The sequence below is a fragment of the Prionailurus viverrinus genome, chromosome B4, assembly GCF_022837055.1.
Source record: "Prionailurus viverrinus isolate Anna chromosome B4, UM_Priviv_1.0, whole genome shotgun sequence".
Classification (NCBI taxonomy): Eukaryota; Metazoa; Chordata; class Mammalia; order Carnivora; family Felidae; genus Prionailurus; species Prionailurus viverrinus.
Window position 1 is genome coordinate 112,295,320 of NC_062567.1, and position 22,886 is coordinate 112,318,205.

Below are 22,886 nucleotides of genomic sequence, written 5' to 3' on the forward strand. Positions count from 1 at the left end.
ATCTGACACTTTTCCTTTCTTTCCTAACTCTCAAAACTTTGCACTGTACTTTTAGAACTTACCATCATCATTAAAATCTCTCATGATGTTAACTTCATCCAGAATTTTGCCTTCACCTCTGGCTCTACCAGAGACCTGGCTGTACCTGGGGTCATTGCTTTGCCAACAGTTTTTTTTTTTTTTTCTTTTTTTTTTTTCAGTGATTGATGTTTTCTTCCCTATTCCCTTTTACTACTGGACCTCCAGGGGAAGTAGAAGTCCCTGTAGCTCCTTATTGTCATATCCAGACCATTTTCCCTCCTTTCTAACAATTTCTAGCTTTGTAGTTTGTGTCATTAAACTGTAGCATCTACTCCCTTTTTTTGTTGCTGTTATCTCCTGTCTTTCAGTTCACTTCTCCTCCCCCCATCCCTTCGCTCTTCCTTGAAGATTTTAGATATACTGTCACACCCTCCAATACTGTTTCTGTTCTAATTCTTTGTTATTTCAGTATCTATATAGATAATCTAATATCCTGGCCTCTGTCTTGTCTTTTTCCCAACATCATCAGCCCCACTCCCATGGCTGCACTCTAGAGATGTTCTAATCACAAATGCCTCCTCCTCCTTCTTGCCAATTTAGATTTCAAGAATTCCCCCAGCTCCCAGCTCCAAGAATTCTTCATCCCCTCATTGAGACCTACATCCGTTGATTGAACCCCTTTATCACAGCTGCCACACACCTCACACATCCTCACTTCTCTTACCTGGTGTAGATTCTGTGGTCCATCCTTGCATTCACGCCTGGCATACATGTCCAGCTCCCCGGCTCCTTTTTTTCTGTTGCAGTCTCTGTGTGGTAGCAGTTGTTTCCCCTCCTGCATCCTCAATATTCCTCTCTCATCTAGAAGATCACTCCTGTCAGTTTACATGTAATCACTTCACTGCTAACCACACTGCTCCCCTGCTGTTACTCAAGTATATTAGGCTCCTACCTCTGGGCCATTGTAGTTCCTGCTTCCTCTACCTGGAATGCTTCCCCGCCAGAAACCTCATAGTGTATTCCCTTTCCTTATTTGTTAACTAGTGAGTAACTTTTGCATTTAAAGTAGTACCCCTGTCCCTGGACTCCTATTGTCTTTTCTCAATAGCTTTTATCATTTTTGGCACAATAGATATTTTCTTGTTTGTCTCCCACCACCAAAATGTAAGCTCCATGAGGATAGGGCTCTGTGTGTTTTGTTCTCTGCTATACCCTTAGCATCTGGAATAGCACTCATATTTGGTAGGTGTATAATATTTGTTGATTAAATGAATACATTTGTTTCTCCCTCTTCATGCTTATGGGTTTCTTGTTTTAAGGCTAAGAGACATTCATATAGGGAAACATGGAATTTTTTTGTTTCTCAAGTGATAAATTATAGATTGGGCTGCAGAGTAAGAAACATTCTTGAAAACGTGTTACTGTTAGAATACAGTGTGTTCTTTTTGAATCTAGATTTACAAATCTTATGCAGGTACTACATGATAGTAAATAAATATCTTCAAACATGACTTCAATTTTAGTATTGATTTTTTTTCTTTTCTCAAGGAGGTAGGGCTGCAACTCCAGCAGGCCCTTTGGTTCTTTAGGTCCTGGAAAGCATACTGCATGCAAAGATCCTAGTCATGTGTAGATATGCCTCCTGAGACTGGCTTTAAGAAAGTTAAGTTGATTTGCATCTTTGGTGTTCTGGTAATTTATTTGAATCCAAAACATGTTGATTGTTTTCCATAGATCTAAGTAAAAAGATCCTTTTTTCTTCTTTTGCTGAGTATATACTTTATTAAAAGTACTAATATTCTAAAAATGTTTTTCTAGAATTTAGGATTGATTTCTAAATTTCTAAAGTTTAGGAAAATAAAGATATAATTCCAACGGTAAAAAAAATAAAGACTTGGAAAAATAAAGTAAAATGTAAGTACTAGACGGTTCTTTTTAGTGGCTGATTTAGTGGCAAATTTCAAAAGTCAAATTTTGAAAATCCTTAAGAGAAACAAGGGAAATTCAGGATGATAGTTCTGAATAGTTTTCAAAGTTGACATTCAGTTTTATTTTAGTTTTTCTTTTTTACTGAAACATTCACATATCCTTTCTTTGGTTAAGGAGATCAGATACTACCTAAAAATCAATTCTGAGTCAGCCAGAGGCTCTTGGTATAGACTCGAAGAATCCATTAATTCCAATGTCTTTTATCTATGTGCCTGGTAAAGAAGTGTTTTTAATCATACAAAGCAGAGAGAATTTGTGATATGTTAGAATTGAGCCTGCTTGGGAATAGGAAGAAAGACCGTGAACATTCATTAACACTTGAAAACAACTTAACTTTTGATAATACTAAAAACATTTAATCTTTAGCATCAAGTATAGTAACCTAAAAGAGAGAAAATTATTATAGGCTCTAATCCTGTGTTTGCTAGATCCCTGAGGGTCTGATAGTAGCTTGCAAAGATACTAATATTTTACTTTACATACAGGTGATGATCTTTTAAAATTACTTTAAATGTCTAAGGAGAGCTTTTTCTTTAAATTATAAATTAAAATTTTTCTGTTTGAGGCCTTAAATCTTAGTAGCTACCTACCGTTATTGAACTCTTAAGAGTACAAGGGACAGGGCCGTCTGGGTGGCTCAGTTGGTTGAGCGTCTGACTTCGGCTCAGGTCATGATCTCATGGTTCATGAGTTTGAGCCCTGCCTTGGGCTCTCTGCTGTTAGTGTAGAGCCCACTTGGGATCCACTGTCCCCCTCTCTCTCTGCCCCTCCCCTGCTCATGTGTGTGCTCTCTCTCTTTCACTCTCAAAAATAAATAAACATTAAAAAAAAAAAAAAAAAGAGGACGAGGGACAGCTAAGCATACTATATATGATTATTTCATTTAATCCTCATTAAGCCCTTATTGGGTAGGTATTATTTCTCTGGTTTTACATAAATAGAAATTAAGACCTTAAGTAACTTGTTTAAGGTCAGGAGCTAGTAAATGGCAGAATTAGAGACCAAAGCTTAAGTCCTTAACTTCTTTTATTATTCTACTTCCTTATTTTCTCCTACACTATGTAAGTGGTTCCTTATTTCTGCTTACCTCAAATTGTTACTGGTAAATCTAATTTGAAGACCTTTCATAATCTGGTTTCTCAAGATCCATTTTTTTTTTTTAATTTTTTTTTCAACGTTTTTTATTTATTTTTGGGACAGAGAGAGACAGAGCATGAACGGGGGAGGGGCAGAGAGAGAGGGACACACAGAATCGGAAACAGGCTCCAGGCTCTGAGCCATCAGCCCAGAGCCTGACACGGGGCTCGAACTCACGGGCCGCGAGATCATGACCTGGCTGAAGTGGGACGCTTAACCGACTGCGCCACCCAGGCGCCCCTCTCAAGATCCATTTTTAAAGCTTATCCGTATTGTATGTTCTTACCTACTTTCCTTTACTCATAATATTTGTTATACCTTGTAGAATATATTCTGCACTCTGACAAAGTTCTGACTTTGGCTCCTATTCTACTTCTCACTAATATCTTTGTTACTTTGCATTTCTGTAGTACTAAGTCAATTGTGTCACCTTCATGCCCGTACATACTGCTTTTTAAGAAGTCTTATTTTGTCATGTGCATATACCAAATAAATATAAGTATATGCTGTAACATTTAATACAATGGTAGAATGTTGTAGTTGACGTTAATAGTGTATGAATGTGAGGGCTCTTACGTTTGAATTGTTTCCTTTCTGGTTGTGAATTCAGATTTTCATTGTATTGTAATATATATGGTATCTGTAAAGCAAGGCAATGTTCCCACCCTCTGTTACATACAGTGTCATTTAATATTTAAAATATACATGACTTCACTTTCCAAAACAGTGACTTTTTTTTTTTTTTTTTTGAGAGAGAGAGAGTACACTTACAGGTTGGGGAGCGCAGAGGGAGAGGGACAGAGAATCCCAAGCAGGCTGCACACCTAGCACAGAGCCTGATGCGATTCAGGGCTCAATCTCACAACCGCGAGATCATGATGTGAGCTGAAGTCAAGAGTTGGACACTTAACTGACTGAGTCATCCAGGTGCCCCCAAGACAGTGATTCTTTAAGGCTTTAATGAGCTAGTGTTACTGATGGGAATATGTCATATCACTCATAATGTGTTGTAGAGGAGATGAGATTTTAGTAATTGATGTCTTTGGGCAAAAAATTTCTCAAGTTACCATAAAGCATCATTTGATGACATTTCAGTCACGTAAATGAAAACATTAAAATTTTTAAAATTTCCTTTGGATATAAGAAATACCACTTCAATGAAATGTTTTTTACCGTGGGGCACCTGGGTGGCTCAGTCAGTTAAGTGTACAACTTCAGCTCAGGTCATGATCTCGCAGTTTATGAGTTTGAGCCCTGTGTCAGGCTCTGCTGATAGCTCAGAGCCCGGAGCCTGCTTCAGATTCTGTGTCTCCCTCTCTCTCTGACCCTCCCCTGCTCGCACTCTGTCTCTCTATCTCTATCAAAAATAAATGAACATTAAAAAATTTTTTAAAATGTTTTTCATTGTATTTCACTTTAATGATAAGCAAGGTTAGAGACTATAAACTTTTTTTTTAATGTTTATATTTGAGAGAGACAGAGCATGAGTAGGGGAGGGGCAGAGTGAGAGACACATAGAAACTGAAGCAGGCTCTGAGGTGTCAGCACAGATCTCAACGTGGGGCTCAAACTTACATACAGTGACATCATGACCTGAGCTGAAGCCAGATGCTTAACCGACTAAGCCACCCAGGTGCCCGAGACTGTAAACTTTTAAGTTAAAAAATAATGGGTACAATTTATAGTTTTAGGAATAGAAATTAAAATAATAAGTACTTTATTACTGGGGGAAAATAACATTAAATAAAGAAATTTATTATTGGAAAAGAAACCCAAAACTTGATAGGAGAGGAAAAGTATTTCTGATTCTTTAGTGGATAATGCAACTAAAGCAAAATTCTGTTCTGAAAACTTACCTACCTTGAGGTACTGTAATAGATTCCTGAATATGGGTATTGTTGTATTGTGAACTCAATCTACTGCTGGCTAACATTCCTACCTTTTGATGTTCTTCGTTACTTATTATTTTGTAGCCTATCCCACGGCCAGATCCTGTGTGTAATAATGAAGAAACACATGATCAAGTGCTGAAAACCAGATTAGAAGAAAAAAATGAACCCTTGGAGCAAGGACCTATGATAGAACAACTTAGCAAAATGTTCTTTACTACTAAGCACCGTTGGTATCCTCGTGGACAGTGAGTTCTATTTTCTCTTCTTAACTCCCACTCGACAACTAAAAGAATACATAACTTTTCTTGCATTAACAAACTTCTGAGGTTATATTCTGTGTGGTGAAATTAACACCCAGTATGATCACCTAGTAAATTGTAGTTTTAGATGTACATATAGTGTAGCTAAAATGAAATACTTCTTTTTTCTTTTATTTGAGTGGGGGAATTTAACCAAACTTTCAGTGAATTTTGTAAGAATTCTTGAAACTTTTTCTGTTCTGTGATACAGTCATTTGCTGTGTCGTTTTTATTCATCCTCCTGCCAAATAATTAATTTTGTCCTTGGCCCTTTATCCATTTATTTAACAGATTTCGAGTTATCGTTTAAAAAATTGGGGTACAGCAAATGATTGGGCAGTGTATATGGTTCTCAGTTCCTTTAGAAACTAGTTGTCCCTCTGTTTGCTAGTACTCATATTTTATTACATAGATTTTTTTTTAACCTCCTAATTGACTCTGGCTTTAGTTTTTTTTTCTTTTGATTCTTCTTTCTTTTATATCTATCTTACTCCCTATCAAAACTGAGAGGTGATTGTTTTTAATCGTTTATGTTTGAGCAAATTTTGTTCTTACTGTCACCAGTCACCCATCACCCAGTAACTAAGCACATTTTATGACAGGACATGCTTATGGAATTAATGAATATACATTCATCTACCTGCTCTACTAAGTAAGTGCTGGGAGATCACAAACACAATCCTTGTTTGCAAGTTATTTATAGTCAAGGAGAGAGGGTAAACAAAATCAAGTGATTGAGCCTTGAAGAGTGGTTAGGAGTTAGCCATGAGGAATTCTGAAAAGGTTCTGTAGGCAGAGAGAACAGGATGTCATAGAGTATGCTGGGGAAATTGCAAGTAGTTCAGCATGGAGGGGACCCAGAATATGAGGGAATGTAGGAAGGGTCTTATGAAGGATTTTGTATTGTGCTGAGGAGTTTAGGTTTTATTTTCATTTCCATATTTTAAGAAGAAAGGTTTATGCATTAAAAAATCAAGGCGGGGTGTGGCGCCTGTGTGTCAGTCAGTGAAACATTCAACTTCAGCTCAGGTCATGATCTCACAGTCTGTGAGTTAGAGCCCTGTGTCGGGCTGTGTGCTGCCAGCGTGGAGCCTGGAGCCTGCTTTGGATTCTGTGTCTGCCTCTCTCTCTGCCCTTCCCCTCCTTGTGCTCTGTCTCTCAAAAATAAATAAGCATTAAAAAAAAATTCATTAAGTGGGTTCTGTATTGGGATAAGGTGATCTATGGAAAGTTTGGAGTCAGGGGGGCCTGTTTGGAAACTATTATAATAGTCTAGGTGAAATTTGTTGAAGGCCTAAATGAAAGGACCAGCAATGGGAATAGAAAGGGGGAACATAAAAGAAAGAACTATAATAAAAGGAGGAAATAAAAGGAGGAAGGAGGAAAATAAAAGAATTTTAATTAGCAGCTCTAGGTCACTGATTAGGCATGGGAAGAGACAGGTGGCCTCTCAAGTTACAGACAGAGGTGTTTGGGTGGATCGTGGTGCCATTCATACACATGGGGAAACAGGTTTGACAGTGAGGAAGATGAACCCATTGTTGGTCATACTGAGTCTGAAGGGTCAGTGGATCCATTTGGTAGGGAGCAAGTCTGAAAGCAAATGAATGTATGGATCTGGGGCTTGGTTTACTTTTTCAGTTTCTCTTTAGAAGATCCTCCCTTTTTCTTAGTTAAAATAGAGATTCCTTGAGGCTTTGTCTCATACTCCATGTCTTGCTGAAAATCATTGCAAGAGCTTTAATTATATTCATTATACAGATGACATGCAACTTGCTCCATTATACATTCTTTTATTTCCTTGATCTTATTCCCAGTATTTGTCCTTAGAAATTTCAAACTAAGTATCTTGTCCAAAGTTTTAAATGCATTATAACAAAAACACAGCTCTTCTTTTTCTGTCTTAAAAAAGCTCCTCTTTTAATAATCATTCTATAATAAAAGTGATCTTTCTGTATCAGTTTCTCAAGAAGAAATTTGCAATATTTTGGCCACCAAGCTGTCTTTCAATTCCTGCTTCTGTTCTTTCTTTCTTTCTTTCTTTCTTTCTTTCTTTCTTTCTTGTTGAAGTTTTGGGGTGCCTGGGTGGCTCAGTCAGTTAAGCATCTGACTTCAGCCCAGGTCATGGTCTCACGGTTTGTGAGTTCGAGCCCTGCATTGGGCTGTATGCTGACAGCTCAGAGCCTGGAGCCTGCTTTGGATTCTGTCTCCTTCTCTCTTTGCCCCTCTCTGGCTCATGCTCTGTCTCTTTCTCTCTCTCAAAAATAAATAAACATTAAAAAAAATTAAAGTTTATTTATTTTGAGAGAGAGAGACGGCACGAGGGAGGGGGGAAAGAGAATCCCAAGCCCATGTGGGACTCCATCCTACAACAGTGATATCATGACCGGAGCTAAAATCAAGAGTTAGACACTTAACCAACTGAGCCACCCAGGCATCCCAACCTACTTCTGTTTTTTTATCCTCTTCTTTGGTTTTTCTTTTCTTATTTAGTACCTACTTTGTTTATACATTCTCTCTGGGTTTTTTCATGTCTTTGTAATTGTAATTTAGGGTATGTGGAAACAAATTAGCAAACCATTTCTTAGCCCCATATGTATGTCGTTACTGTATTCTAAGATTTCTTTCCATGATTCGTAATGTCGCTCATGTTTATCTTTTATTTTGTCTCATTATCCAGATATTTTAGTTCAGGCCCTATCTTGAAATTCTTCTGTAATGGCTTTCACTACTTGTTTTCTCCCGGTATGTTCCATACTGCTGTAATCTTTTGGCATCTTTTGTTTAAAACCAAATTACTGTAGTTAATGAAAATCTTGTAAAGGGGACTTGAAGGGGACAAAATTGAAGGTAAGAAGACCAGTACAGAATCTTAAAACCATGCATGTTATCCTCATACTTTTATGTCTAGTATCCCACCTATATTTAATCTTATTTACTTTTTTAATCATTACTGCTAATTAGCTTTTGACTGCTAATTAATTTAATCTCCTGGTATGTCTTGTCCCATCAGGATTACTAGGTTCTGCAGTTGTAAGCAGACTTCAATTAGATGCAGTTGATTATCCCAATATCTCTCCTGATAGTTTACTTTTTTTTTTTTTTTAATGTTTATTCTTGAGAGAGACAGAGCATGAGTAGGGGAGGGGCAGAGAGAGAGGAAGACACAGAATCCAAAGCAGGCTCCAGGCTCCAAGCTGTCAGCACAGAGCCCGACATGGAGCTCGAACCCACAAGCTGTGAGATCATGACCTGAGCTGACATTGGACACTTAACCAATTGAGCCACCCAGGTGCCCCTCTCCTAATAGTTTAGCAGAAAAACTTCAGATACTAGCTTATGTGTATAAAGAAAATTTTTACTTGTAGGCATTGTCCTTGTGTGATGCATCATCTTTCAGAATTTTAAATAAGCTGAGGTGTGATCACTAATCATCCAACAAGTATTTATTTGCTGTCTAAATATTTATTTTGGATTAACATAAGCCATTTTTCAAGTGTTGATTTCTAGATGTCATTGAGCTCTTCTTTAAATATTAGGCATGTATAGAAGGATATTTTACTAAATATTTCACAATTTTTAGGTTATGGCAATCAAAAGACTAGGACACATTATGAATTTAATAATTGGGGGTATATAATATCTTTTTAAATAAGTGTGTGTTAACAGATATAAAATGTTTGTTTAAAGTATTTTTAAACAATGCATTATTTTAAAGTATAAGGTAGAAATTTTCTTTATACTTATTCATGTCCTGTGCCCCATAGGTAAGCACTGTTAAACCCTTCTTATATGAATAGACCTATCTCATACTCAATGTTGTGCTTTTTAAACTCTAGTAGAGTAAAACTCTTTTCTGAGTGTATGGCTTTGTTTTAAAGGGGTCTGGGCTTACTCAAATCATCTTCCCTCTGCTAGTTACTAGCTCTTTATTTAATCTTGTTATTTATTAAAGAAGATAGAAATAATGCCTAATTTGCCTGGTGGTTTTTAAAAGTTAATTAATTTAATTCCAGTATAATTAATGCATTGTTATATTAGTTTCAGGTGTACAATATAGTGATTCAACAATTCTGTACATTACTCAGTGCTCATCATGATAAATACACTTTTAATCCCCTTTATTTCATCTGTTCCCCCATCCCCCTCCTGCCCCTCACTCTACCTCCCCTCTATGTATATACTACATCTTTATCTACTCGTCTGTATATACATAGATATTTGGGTTGCTTCTATAACTTGGATATGTAAGTAATGTTACAGTAAACATAGGGGTACATATATCTTTGCAAGTTAGTGTTTTTTATATTCTTTGGGTACATACTGCATGGTGGTTTTGAGATAAAATATCATATAAGTTAAACACCTGGCATATAATATATGCTTAGTGATAATATGGTAATGACAATTATTAATATTGTCTCCTACTCATAGTTTTCCTCTTAACTCTTTTTAAAGCATTTTATCTTAGATAAACTCTTTTGAGGTATAATTTACGTACAGAAAAATTCACTGGTTTTAAGTATACACTGTGATGAGTTTTGACAAATTTATGTACAGTTGTATGATTACTACCATGAGCATAATAAAGACTGTTACATCACCCCCAAAAAGTTCTCATGCTCTTTTGCAGTCAGTGTCTTCCCTTTAATCTCCACCCTGGCAGTCACTGATCTCCTTCCTATCATTTTTAAAAATTTCCTGAATTTGTAGAATTTCATGTTTGCCCTTTCTAGAATTTCATGTAAATGGAATTATACAGTCTGGAGCCTTTTGTAAAGTCTGGCTTTTTTCACTCATTATAATGCTTGTGAGATTCATCTTTGTTGTTATGTTACCAATAGTTTATCCCTTTTTATTTTTGAATAACATTCTCGTATGGAGAAACCACAATTTTTTTATCTATTCACCAGTTAATGGACATTTTGGATTCTTTCCATTGGGGCTGCTTTGAATAAAGCTGCATAAATGTTCAAGTACAAGTCATTGTATTGACATATTTTCATTTCTCTTGGGTAAATACCTAGGGTTAGGATTAGTTGGTCATAGGATAAGGACATGTTTAAATTCATAAGACACTGTCAAAGTAGCTGAACCATCTTTCATTCCCACTGACAGTTCTTTTTTTTTTTTTTTAATTTTTTTTTTTTTCAACGTTTATTTATTTTTGGGACAGAGAGAGACAGAGCATGAACGGGGGAGGGGCAGAGAGAGAGGGAGACACAGAATCGGAAACAGGCTCCAGGCTCCGAGCCATCAGCCCAGAGCCTGACGCGGGGCTCGAACTCACGGACCGCGAGATCGTGACCTGGCTGAAGTCGGACGCTTAACCGACTGCGCCACCCAGGCGCCCCTCCACTGACAGTTCTAGTGTTCCACATCCTCCCCAACACTTGGTATTACTAGTCTTTTTAACTTTAATCATTCTGTTGGATAAGTAGTAGCATTTCACTGTGTTTTAAATTTATGTTTCCCTAACTGCTAATGATTTTTAGCATCTTTTCATGTGTTTATGGGTCATATGTACATTTGGCAGGGTTTTTTTTTTGTTTGGGGGGTGAGGGTTTATTTGTTTTTGGTGAAATATCTGTAAACAGCTTTTGGCTATTTTTAAAAAGCAGATTAATTGTCTTACTATGGTATAAAACTTGTGGATCAAAAGTCCTTTGTGAGATATATGTCTTGCAAATATTTTTGTCTGTGGATTGCTTTTTTATTTCTTTAATAGTGTTTTTTGAAGATCAAGTTTTTAAAATTGTGATGAAATCCAGTTTACAAATTTTTCCATTTAATTCAGGCTTTTTACATACTACTTAAAAAATCTTTGCTTGACCCAAGATCACTAATACTTTCTCCTGTGTTTTCTTCTAGAAGTTTTATAATTAGTTCTAATATTTAGATGTATTATCCATTTACAGTTAATTTTTATATATGGTGTAAGGTATAACTTGAGGTTCATATTTTTGGCGCACGCGTGTGTGTGTGTGTGTGTGTGTGTGTGTGTGTGTGTGTGTTGCTCCAATACCATTAGTTAAATATACTGTTTTTCACCACTGAATTGCCCTAGCAACTTTGTTGAAACTCAGTTGACAATGTATGTGGGTCTTGGCCTCTCATATTTTGGTTTGTTGTTTGTCTTTCCAATACCACTCTGTTTTGGCTAAATAGCTTTAAGGAAGTCTTGAAATCAGGTAAAGTCCTCTAATTTTGTTCTTTTTTTCAAAGTTGTCTCAACAATCTTAGGTCTCTTAGATTTCCATATAAATTTTAGAATCAGCTTATCAGTTTTGATAAAAAGCCTGCTGGGATTTGAAGGAGATTGTATTCTGTCTCTAGATCAATTTCAGGAGAATTGATGTCATAATGGTATCGTATCTTTTTATCCGTTAAAATAGTGTATTTCTCCATTTATTTAGGTCTTTAAAATTTTTTCACTTAATAGTGTTTTATATAATTTGCAGTGTACGAATATTCTACATTTTTGTTAAATTTATTTCAGATATTTCATAGTTTTAATGCCATTATAAATAGTATTGGGTTTTTAATTTCAATTTCCAAGGTTTTTTGTTTGTAATACAGTTTTATTTGTTGTAGAAATGTGGTTGATTTTTGTTTACTGATGTTGTCTTTTGTGATCTTGAGAAGTTCTAGTAGCTTTTAAAATATATTCCTTAGGAGTTTCTATTTAGATGATCATGTATCATTGAATAAAGACAATTTTACTTTTCCTTTTACAATCTTTATGCTTTTTATTTCTTTTTCTTGCCTTAGTGTGCTGCTTAGGATCTTATATACAATGTTGCAATAGAAGTGTTGAGAATGGACATCATTGCCTTTTTCCAGTTTTAGCGAAGGAAAACACTGAGCCTTTAAACATTAAGTGTGATGTTCAGTATGGGTCTTTATAGATGCCCTTTATCGGGTTGAGAAAAATCCTTCTTTTCCTCGTATGGAGAGATTCTATCGCTAATTCTATCGCTAATGGGTGTTGAATTTTGTTAGATGTTGTTTTCTGTACTTACTAAGATGATCATTTGGTTTTTCTTTTTTAGTCATATAATATATTGAATGACTTTATTATTTTTTTTTATTTTTTTTTCAACATTTATTTATTTTTGGGACAGAGAGAGACAGAGCATGAACGGGGGAGGGGCAGAGAGAGAGGGAGACACAGAATCGGAAACAAGCTCCAGGCTCTGAGCCATCAGCCCAGAGCCTGACGCGGGGCTCGAACTCCCGGACCGCGAGATCGTGACCTGGCTGAAGTCGGACGCTTAACCGACTGCGCCACCCAGGCGCCCCTGAATGACTTTAAATGTTGTACCAATCTTTCATTCCTGGGCTAAACTTCACTTGGTTATGGTTACTTTATCTATGTATCTATTTATTGTTTATTTATTTTTGAGAGAAAGACAGACAGACATAGAGCATGAGCAGGGGAAAGGCAGAGAGAGAGAGGGAGACACAGAACTCAAAGCGGGCTCAGGCTCTGCGCTGTCAGCACAGAGCTCAATGCTGGGCTCGAACTCACAAATGGTGAGATCATGACCTGAGCCGAAGTTGGACGCTTAATCGACTGAGCCACTTAGGCGCCCCATGATATATTATTTTTTTTTAATGTATTGTTTGGATTTGATTTGCTAAAATTTTGTTGTGGATTTTTTACATCTTTGTTTATTAGGGATACTGGCCTATAGATTTATAATATCTTTGTCTGGTTTTGGTTTCAGAGTAATGCCTGCAACAGAGTGGGTTTGGTAGTATTCCCTCCTCTTCAGTTTTTGGGAAGAATACCTTAGAATAGGTATTATTTCTTTTCTTTTTTTTTTAACTTGTTTTATTTTTTATTTTTTAAAATTTACATCCAAATTAGCATATAGCGCAACAATGATTTCAGGAGTAGATTCCTTGATGCCCCTTACCCATTTAGCCCATCCCCCCCTCCCACATCCCCTCCAGTAACCCTCAGTTTGTTCTCCATATTTATGAGTCTTCTGTTTTGTCCCCCTCCCTGTTTTTATATGTTTGTTTCCCTTCCCTTAGGTTCATCTATTTTGTCTCTTAAAGTCCTCATATGAGTGAAGTCATATGATTTTTGTCTAATTTCACTTAGCATAATACCCTCCAGTGCCATCCACATAGTTGCAGATGGCAAGATTTCATTCTTTTTGATTGCTGAGTAATAGTCCATTTTGTGTGTGTGTGTGTGTGTGTGTGTGTGTGTGTGTGTGTGTACATACACCACATCTTCTTTATCCATTCATCCATCAATGGAAATTTGGGCTCTTTCCATGCTTTGGCTATTGATAGTGCTGCTATAAACATTGGGGTGTATGTGTCCCTTCAAAACAGCACACCTATATCCCATGGATAAATGCCAAGTAGTGCAATTGCTGGGTCATAGGGTAGTCTATTTTTAGTTTTTGAGGAACCTCCATGCTGTTTTCCAGAGTGGCTGTACCAGCTTGCATTCCCAGAATAGGTATTATTTCTTAATGTTAGAATTTACTAGTGAAATCATCTAGATATGGGATTTTCTTTGTGAAAAGATTTCTCACTGCATTCAATTTCTGTGCTTGGTAGATAGGGCTGTTTAATTTCTCTCTTTTTGAGTAAGCTTTGGTAGTTTGTATCTTTCAAGGGATTTGCCCATTTCACCTAAATTATTGAATTTATTTGCACATAGTTTGTAATATTCCTTTGTTATACACACTGCTACACTAGTGTGTGGTGATGCCACTTCTCTCATTCCTGGTATTGTTATTTTGTTGAGGTTTTTGAGAATCAGCTTTTGGTTTAATTGATTCTGTTGTCTTTCTGTTTTCTATTTTTGACCCTTGTTATTTCCTTCCTTCTGCTTACCCTGGATGTAATTAGTTTCTAGTTTCTAAAGGATGTAATTAGTTTCTAGTTTCTAAAGGCTTGTTGTTTAGAAACCTGTCTTCTTTTTTATAAATTTTTTTTAATGTTTATTTATTTTTGAGACAGAGAGAGACAGAGCATGAACGGGGGAGGGGCAGAGAGACAGGGAGACACAGAATCCGAAGCAAGCTCCAGGCTCTGAGCTGTCAGCACAGATCCTGACGCGGGGCTCGAACTCACAGACCCGTGAGATCATGACCTGAGCTGAAGTTGGACGCTGAACCAACTGAGCCACCCAGGCACCCCACCTGTCTTCTTTTTTAATTTAATCTTTTAATGCTATAAATTTCCTGTTAAGCACTGCGTTAGCTGCATCCCACAAATTTTGATATGTTTTCACTTTCATTTAGTTCAAAATGTTTTCTAATTTCTCTTATGATTTCTTCTTTGAACCATGGGTTACTTTTCTGTTAGTGGTTTCTAGTTTAATTCTGTTGTGATCACAAAACATACTTTATATGATTTCAGTCTCTAAATTGATTAAGATTTGTTTTATGGCCCAGATTATAGTCTGTCTTGGTGAATGTTTCACATACATTTGAAAAGTAGGTGTATATTCTGCCATTGCCGCTGATAGTATTCTAAAAATATCAGTTAGGTCTACTTGGCTGGGAGTGTGGTTCAAGTTTTCTATACCCTTACTAATTTTCTATTTAATCAGTTATTATTAGAATGATATGGAAATCTACAGCTATATTTGTGGATTCTTCTATTTCTTCTCCCGATTCTATTTGTCTTCATATATTTTGAAATTGTGTTATTAATTGTATATACATTTGTTATTATAGGTTCTTGATGAATTGATACCTTTATCTTTATGAAGTCTTTTTTTTTTTTTTTAATGTTTACTTATTTTTGAGAGAAAGAGGGAGAGCAGAGGAGGGGCAGAGAGAGAGGGAGACAGAGAATCCCAAGCAGGCTCCGTACTATCAGCGCCGAGTCTTATGTGGGGCTTGAACCCATGAACAGTGAGATCATGACCTGAGCTGAAAGCAAGAGTCGGACACTTAACTGACTGAGCCAACCAGGCACCCCTGAAGTCTTCTTATTTATTGCTGGTAATATTTCTTATTCTGAAGGATAATTTGTCTAGTATTAATATAGCCTATCCAGACTTATTTTGATTATCATTTACATGATCTGTTTCTGTTCCTTTACTTTTAAGTTTATTTATTTATTTTGAGAGAGAGAGAGAGAGAGAGAGAGAGCGAGCAGGAGAGACAGAGAGAGAGGGAGAGAGAGAATCTCAAGCAGGCTTTGCACTGTCGGCAGAGTCCAATGTGAGGCTCCAGCTTATGAACCATGAGATTATGACCTGAGCCAAAACCAAGAGTTGGATGCTTAACTGACTGAGCCACCCAGGTGCCCCTCTTTTCTTTGACTTTTAACCTATCTGTGCCTTTATATTTCAAGTGGGTTTCTTAGAAGTAGAATTTTACTTTTGGATTTTACTTTTTTGTCCAATCTGACTTTTCATTTCAGTCAAGCCATCTTAAATGCTGTTTCCTTTGATTTTGGGTACTTTCATTTTTCTACCATTTGCTCTTACTTAGCTTACTTTTTCCATGAAATTTAATTTGATTATAGTCATTTTGACTATAGCACATAGTTATACACACACACACACACACACACACACACACACACAGAGCTAATAGTTTCCCTGTTAGCACAACTATATATAACCATAGATGGCTGGATATATGTTAATGTTATATTTGTATTTGTGGGTAATTTTTTGTCTACATCTCCTGCTCTAGACTATTTTCTCTTCATCAGGAATACATCTTTTGTAGTTTTCCACATGATCTCTAATACAGTATTCTTAATACAGTGTGTGGGTACTCAGTTGCTGTCTGATGAAATATATCTTACTAATTATGTCCACAGCTTCTTGAAGGTGTTCAGTTTTTCTTTGAATGGTACTTTATTTATGGTAGTTTTGGGGATGGTCCACTGGTAAATTTCTCAGTGATTCTTAGAAGTTTTATTCCCAGAGTTTAGCTATCAAGTTATGTGAATTTATTCAATTTTCATTTTATTTGATAGGGTCACAGGTAGAGTAAGTTGTTTCTTATTATCAAATTCTTAATCAAGGTCAGCAGTGGCTTTATGATCCCAGGGTGTTGCCTCACTTCATTCAGTCCTGAACCTACATACATTTAATTAATGGCCTCCCCCAAAGTGGGTGGGTTGGAAGTGTAGGTAGTGTGACTGTATGCAATCGATGCCGAAATAGCCCAGTGGCCAAAAACATTGGTGATTAGATTATCTCAAGTCTGGAAATCTAAAGTTAATATTGTTACTGCGAAATTTGTGAATTGCTTTTTGCCTTTTCCTAATCCTGGTGATCCTACTTACTTTGGGAAGGCAATTCAAAGATTCTTCCTAGGTTTGAGCTTAATGCTGAGATTGGGTGCCAGAACTATTTAAATTTTTAGTATGGGAGATAGATAATGAGGAAACCCAGGACACTGGGTTTGCAGTTAAATCGAACTTTTAGTTCCTTATGTTTTGCCTTTGCCTGAATGACTATTTTATATTCATTTGTGCCGAGGTTGATTTTAATAGATAACCATGTGGTTCCTGCTACTTCCTGTTTGATAATATTACAGGTATGAAAACAGATTAAACTAGCTTAGCTATTACATCATATTCACCTGAAGTCATGGGGCTTTGAACATGTTCTTTGAAGGATACCCATTATGCAAATCCATTTTTTTTCCGTATTCTCAACAGCAGTTTGCATTAGATATTTCCTTCGTAAATAGTTGTTGAGGACCTGATTCTGAGTGGCTTTGCCCTGCACAGCAGCCCCTGCAGTATCTCCTGTTGGCCTTTAGGGTTGCTAGTACTCAGGAAGCAAGTATGTCATCTGTGCCCTTATGTATAGCATTTGTGTACAGGATGTTTTCCCTTTCAGTCTTCCTCAGTTGGCATGAAAAACATGAGAAGTGTTGGAACATTCTTTCTGTTATAACTCTTTCCAAAACACATCATTTTAGCAGTGTTACAGAGTCCCTAATAGTTGTATTTGGGTTATCTGTTATTTTTCTCAATAATTCAACCTTAATAGCTTCATTGAAACTATTTATGTATATATCTAAAGTTCATATACTAGCCTAATCTCTCCTACTGATTCCTTTTCATATCTTTTATCAGTAAATTTTGGAGTGCCCAAAGATCAGTCCTTGGTTCTCTCTTCTTTTTTGTCCCATTTTCCAAGATAGTGATCTTATCCAGTCTCATGGCTTTAAATATCTTCTGTATGCTGATGGCTCCCAACTCTCTTTTTTGTTGTTGTTGTTGTTTAACTTTTATTTCATTATCATAATCTTCACTCTGCAATCCAGCTAGACTTGGAGGGGAGTAAGGAAAACATGGAACCTGTGAAACTGCTGCAAGAACACAAAGATTATAGGAGATTTTGACAGATGGGGGTGGAGGGGTGCTTTCCCAAGCTACAGAAGGAATGGTCTAGTAGTTAAGGTAAAACACAAGTCAAATTTTTTAGATTTGTCCACAGTCAGCAGTGGTGATCTTCTTGCTGGTCTTGCCATTCCTGGACCCAAAATGCCTCATGGCTTCCACAATGTTCATGCCCTCCTTCAACTTGCCAGACACCATGTGCTTGCCATCCAACCACTCAGTCTTAGCAGTGCACGTGAAAAACTTGGAACCGTTTGTGTTGGGTCCAGCATTTGCCGTGGACAAGATGCCAGGACCTGTGTGCTTCAGGATGAAACTCTCATCATCAAATTTCTTCCCACAGATGGACCTGCCGCCAGTGCCATCATGGCATGTGAAGTCACCACCCTGGCACATATATCCCAGAATAATCCTGTGAAAGCAGGAACCTTTATAACCACGTCCTTTCTCCCCAATGCTTAGAGCATGGAAGTTCTCTGCCATTTTTGGAACTTTGTCTGCAAACACCTTGAAGGAGATGGAGCCCAAGGGCTCACCATCCATGGAGATGTTGAACATGGTGGGGTTGACCATGGCTGGGCAGCATGGGTGGCTCCAGGGTGGTGGCGTCTGCAAAGCCCCAATTCTTTTTTTTTTTTTTTTTTTAACTTTATTTATTTATTTTGAGAGAGAGCTAGAGAGAGCACCAGCACCTGTGTGGGGGAGGAGCAGAGAGAGGGAGAGAGAGAATCCTAAGCAGGCTCCATGCTGTCAGTGCAGAGCCCGATGAAGGGCTCAATCTCACAAACTCAGACCTGAGACTCATGACCTGAGTTGAAATCAAGAGTCTGACCTTAACTGACTGAGCGACCTAGGCATCCCTGATAGCTCCCAGTTTAATCTCTGGCCAAGCCCTGTTCCTTGATCTCCAGAACTATATATCCAGCTCCAACTGTATATCCACATGTCTAATAGGCAACCCTAACTTAATATGTCTCTAACTGAGCTTCTAATGGTCCGCCACAAACCAGCTTCTCCTACAGCCTTCTCTATCTCAGTTAATGCTAGCTCCATTCTTCTCATTGCTTGGGCCAGAAACCTTGGTGCCATTCTTGATTCTTCTCTTTGCCTCACACCCAACGTATGGTCTCTCAGCAAATCCTGTTAGCTCTGTCTCCCAAAATGTGTCCACATTTGACCATTTATCACCATTCCTTCTGCCACCATCCTGCTCCATGTGACCACCCTTTGCCTGGTTTTTTGAAGTCACTTCTTTTTTAAATTTTTTTTTTTCAACATTTATTTATTTTTGGGACAGAGAGAGACAGAGCATGAACGGGGGAGGGGCAGAGAGAGAGGGAGACACAGAATCGGAAACAGGCTCCAGGCTCTGAGCCATCAGCCCAGAGCCTGACGCGGGGCTTGAACTCACGGACCGCGAGATCGTGACCTGGCTGAAGTCGGACGCTTAACCGACTGCGCCACCCAGGCGCCCCTGAAGTCACTTCTTAACTAGTCTCCCTGCTTCTGCTTTGCTTCCCTACTGTCTGTTGTTAGCACATTGCCAGAGTAACCCTGTTAAAATTTCACTTAGTTCTTATAATTTTTCTGTTGAAAACCTTCCAACAGTTTCCCATCTTACCCAGAAAAAAAGCTAAAGGCCTTAACTATTACGTATAAGAACGTGTGTGATCTGATCCTCCATTACATCTCCATTCTCATTTTCTTTTGTTCTCTTCCTTCACTCTGTTCCAGCCACGTGGCCTTTTTGCTGTTCCTTGGACATGCCTTTCCTTCAAAGCCCTTATACTTGCTGTTCAGTCTCTGTAGAATTCTCTTGCTGGTATCAGCAAAGCTAGCTTTCTCACTCTGGGTTTTTTCTTTCTGAAACCTTCCCTGGCTAACTTACTTGTTTTCCTGTCTCCTGCACTGGAATGTCAGCTTTATGAGGGTGGAGATTTTGTCTTGTTTTGTGTACTACAGAATTCTGAGCACCTAGAAGTAGTGCCCGGCACATAGTAGATGTCCACATATTTAAAAATAAATGAATGAATAAATGATACTCATTCTCATAATACCTCTTAAAAAAGAAGATAGTAAGCTAACAGCACTACTAGATGTCGAATTATGTTGAAAGAAAGAAGGATGGAAGGATTGAAAGGAGGCTGGAGGGAAAGTAAGGATTTGGAAAATAATTTGAAATTTCTCAGAATATAGGGCAATCCTATAAATGTATGAATAGCAGTACTACTTTATTTAAATAACTATTTTAATATTTTTCCATGGAGCCCACAAAAATTAGTTACTACCATCAGTAGGAAACAGATTTGAACATCTAACTGTGGTGTGAACCAGGAGATAAAGTTCTGCTCTCGATTAAGAACTGTGGACAAGTATTTCAGATGTCACTGAATCATTGTGTAGTTGAAGAAGGGTAACAATATGTCTTGGTTATCCAGGAGGAGTCTTGGTTTCATTGTTTTGTTAATTATTAATAGGGTGAGTTTTTAATTCTCTCAAGGGTCCAGGTCTGAATGGTAAGTTATAAGGGCACCCTATAATCAAGGTGCTTGCTTCTGGCTAGTGATTGTAGCAGAAATTGAAATTCATGCATCCTAAGAAATTGTGACTTCCCAAACCCCTATTCTGGTGACTAGTTGCTTTGAGAGACCCCACCTTTCAGGGTGGCACTAGTAAAACCTTGATTATCTGGCATATGACTGGAGAGCTTAAGAAAATGGTGTTTTTTTCTGTGCCAGTATAAGTACATGTAGAAAATATATGTATATTACACTATATGTATATTATTCTACAACTTAATGTTCTGTGTTATTGTAGATAGATGTACTTCATTTTATCAACTTAATTTCTGTGTTTTGTCAGTTTTCAAAAAATCATTATAAAAAAAACAATGTATAGGAAACTTGCCCATATGAAGCCATAAGATAAGCAAAAAGAATGCTTTTGATATCTTAATCACAGCTAAAGAGCACAAGATACATGGCTTACTATTTATGGTATAGAAATCCTTACTTTGGGTTTCCACATTAGCAAAAAAGTAAATAACTCAGGCCAGCTTGCCAAAATCTGGCCTAAAGGGAATTTTTGAAGAGAACTCATCACCATAAACACATGTACTCTATGCAGAAATTCTCTTAGGAAAGAAAATAAGGAAATGCAAAGAAGCAAAAAGAAAAATTCTTCATGGTAAAATGACTCAATCACTGGTAACAATGCATTTCATATTTCTCTTTTAATAAGTTTTGTTTGCCTATTTTTATATGGTCTTAATCCTACTGTATATGTAAATGTGCATCCTGTATCTCCCCCTCCCTGATTAATATTTAATATTTAAATATTTAATATATTTTAGTATTAAAATAGTTAATATTTTAACTTTTTTTCTATGTGTTTTAGAATAGATTTCCAGAAGAGGAATTACTAGATTAAAAGTAAAGACTATTTTAAAAAGTTTTTTGATATATATATTGCCGCACTGCTTTTCCTGAGTATTTTACCAATTAATACTTTAACCAATCATGTCTGGTGGTGCTTATTTCATCACACCTGTGCTTGGGTTGGGAATTATGATTTTTTAAAATATTTGTGATTGCAAAAACAAGTAAAAGTTTCCTCACTTTGAATTTGCATTTCTTTCATTTTTTTGTGACCTTGTATATTTTTCTGTAAACATATTACTGATTGTATCCTATTGTATATTAAAATATAATTTTGTAGCTTAAGAGGGCTCCATGTAGGGGAAGACATTCCCTTTTGAATAAAACTTTAATAGAGCATGCTCAGCACGTTCATGATGTGCTGTTTCTTTACGATAAAGACAATTATTCATTTTTAATTAAGGATTAATTACCCAGGTTACCATATTGAAATTAACCTCAACAGCTGCAAAATCCTTTCCAAAATGCTTAATTAGTAGAAAACAATTCCCACAGTGGGGAAATGTGGCTTCCTATTAAGAAATATTTATCTAGCTAAGTATGTATAAACTATATCTAACAGCATATATATATATATATATATATATATATATATATATATATATGTATTAGGTTTTGTTGATTTCATTGAGTGCTAATGAACAGCAAGCTAATCATAGAAATTTTATATTTTTATCAGGAACAGTTAACATTTACTAAAATAATATCTTAAATATTTTCTTCTTTTCAAGGTATCATAGACGTCGTAGGAAACTGGATCCTCCAAAAGACAGATGATATTGAGCTTTTCAGGAATCAAAGAGATGTTATCTTGTGTCTTATTTGCCATTTGAGAAAATGCAATTGAGTGTATTCACTGTTATGTAGCAAAACAATAATAAAATGTCTTTTTATGTCTTAGAAGGTCTTAGAATGTCAATTTCTTTATATATCTTAGGTAATTGTGGATTTGACATTCTTATATCCGGAAACCTACTTCATCTTATCTTGCCTTTGAGATATTAAGGTATACCATTTATTTTTATGTATCTAGTTGTGATTAAGTATTTTTACATTATCAGCCAAATATTGTTAGTAGTATAAATATGATTCATAAAAAAAAATGTGCATGGTTTTCCTTCACAGGGAGATTTTTTAATTGTCTTTGAAAAGAAACTCATGGGGTCCACCCAGAAAATAAATGTTATGATGTTTTCTTTCTTTTGGCTTCTAGGAAATAAATTCTAGTTGACCCTTGAACCACATGAGTTTGAACTGGTCTGCTTATACACAGAATTTTTTTTGATAAATATAGTACAGTACTGTAAATGTATTTTCTCTTAAGATTTTCTTAGTAACATTTTCTTTTCCCCAGCATTATTATAACAATATAATAATATAAAATACATATAACATGCAAAATACATGTTAATCAATTATGTTAATCGGTGAGGCTACCAGTCATCATAGGCTATTAGTAATTAAAGTTTTGGGGAGTCAAAAGTTAGACATGGATTTTTTACTGCAATGGGAATTGGTACCCCTAACCCCTTTGTTCAGGGGTTAACTGTAGTTACATTTTAATTAGTTTCTACTGCTTGCTAGGTCCTTTACATATATATACATTATTATTAAATTCTCACAATAATCCTTTGAAGAAAGATCATCATTCCTACTTTATAGGTAAGGCCAAGTGACTTTGAACTCCACTTACCTAACAAGTGGAGTGGGAGAGCCAGGACCCAAATGGTCTGGTTCCAGAGCCTTTCTACTGTGCGTTA

General features: G+C 36.6%; 2 protein-coding genes across 4 annotated transcripts in view; one reads left to right on the forward strand and one right to left on the reverse strand.

The window, feature by feature from the left end:
* MRPL42 (mitochondrial ribosomal protein L42) overlaps window positions 1-22,026 on the forward strand; it is a 33,633-nt gene extending 11,607 nt beyond the window's left edge. For 2 of the 3 annotated variants that reach the window (XM_047867460.1, XM_047867461.1), the window contains exons 5-6: window positions 5,121-5,284; window positions 21,858-22,026. In XM_047867460.1, coding sequence (XP_047723416.1) covers window positions 5,121-5,284; window positions 21,858-21,903 — 210 coding nt within the window. In that variant the 3' untranslated portion in view covers window positions 21,904-22,026. Of the gene's footprint in view, window positions 1-5,120; window positions 5,285-18,032; window positions 19,047-21,857 lie in introns of those variants that run through there. The other variant, XM_047867462.1, reaches the window with a different exon arrangement.
* On the reverse strand, window positions 17,771-18,268 carry LOC125170748 (peptidyl-prolyl cis-trans isomerase A-like). Its single transcript, XM_047867463.1, has one exon. It carries the CDS (start codon window positions 18,260-18,262, stop codon window positions 17,771-17,773), a length of 492 nt encoding a protein of 163 aa, XP_047723419.1. The 5' UTR covers window positions 18,263-18,268.
* Window positions 22,027-22,886: the final 860 nt, after the last annotated feature.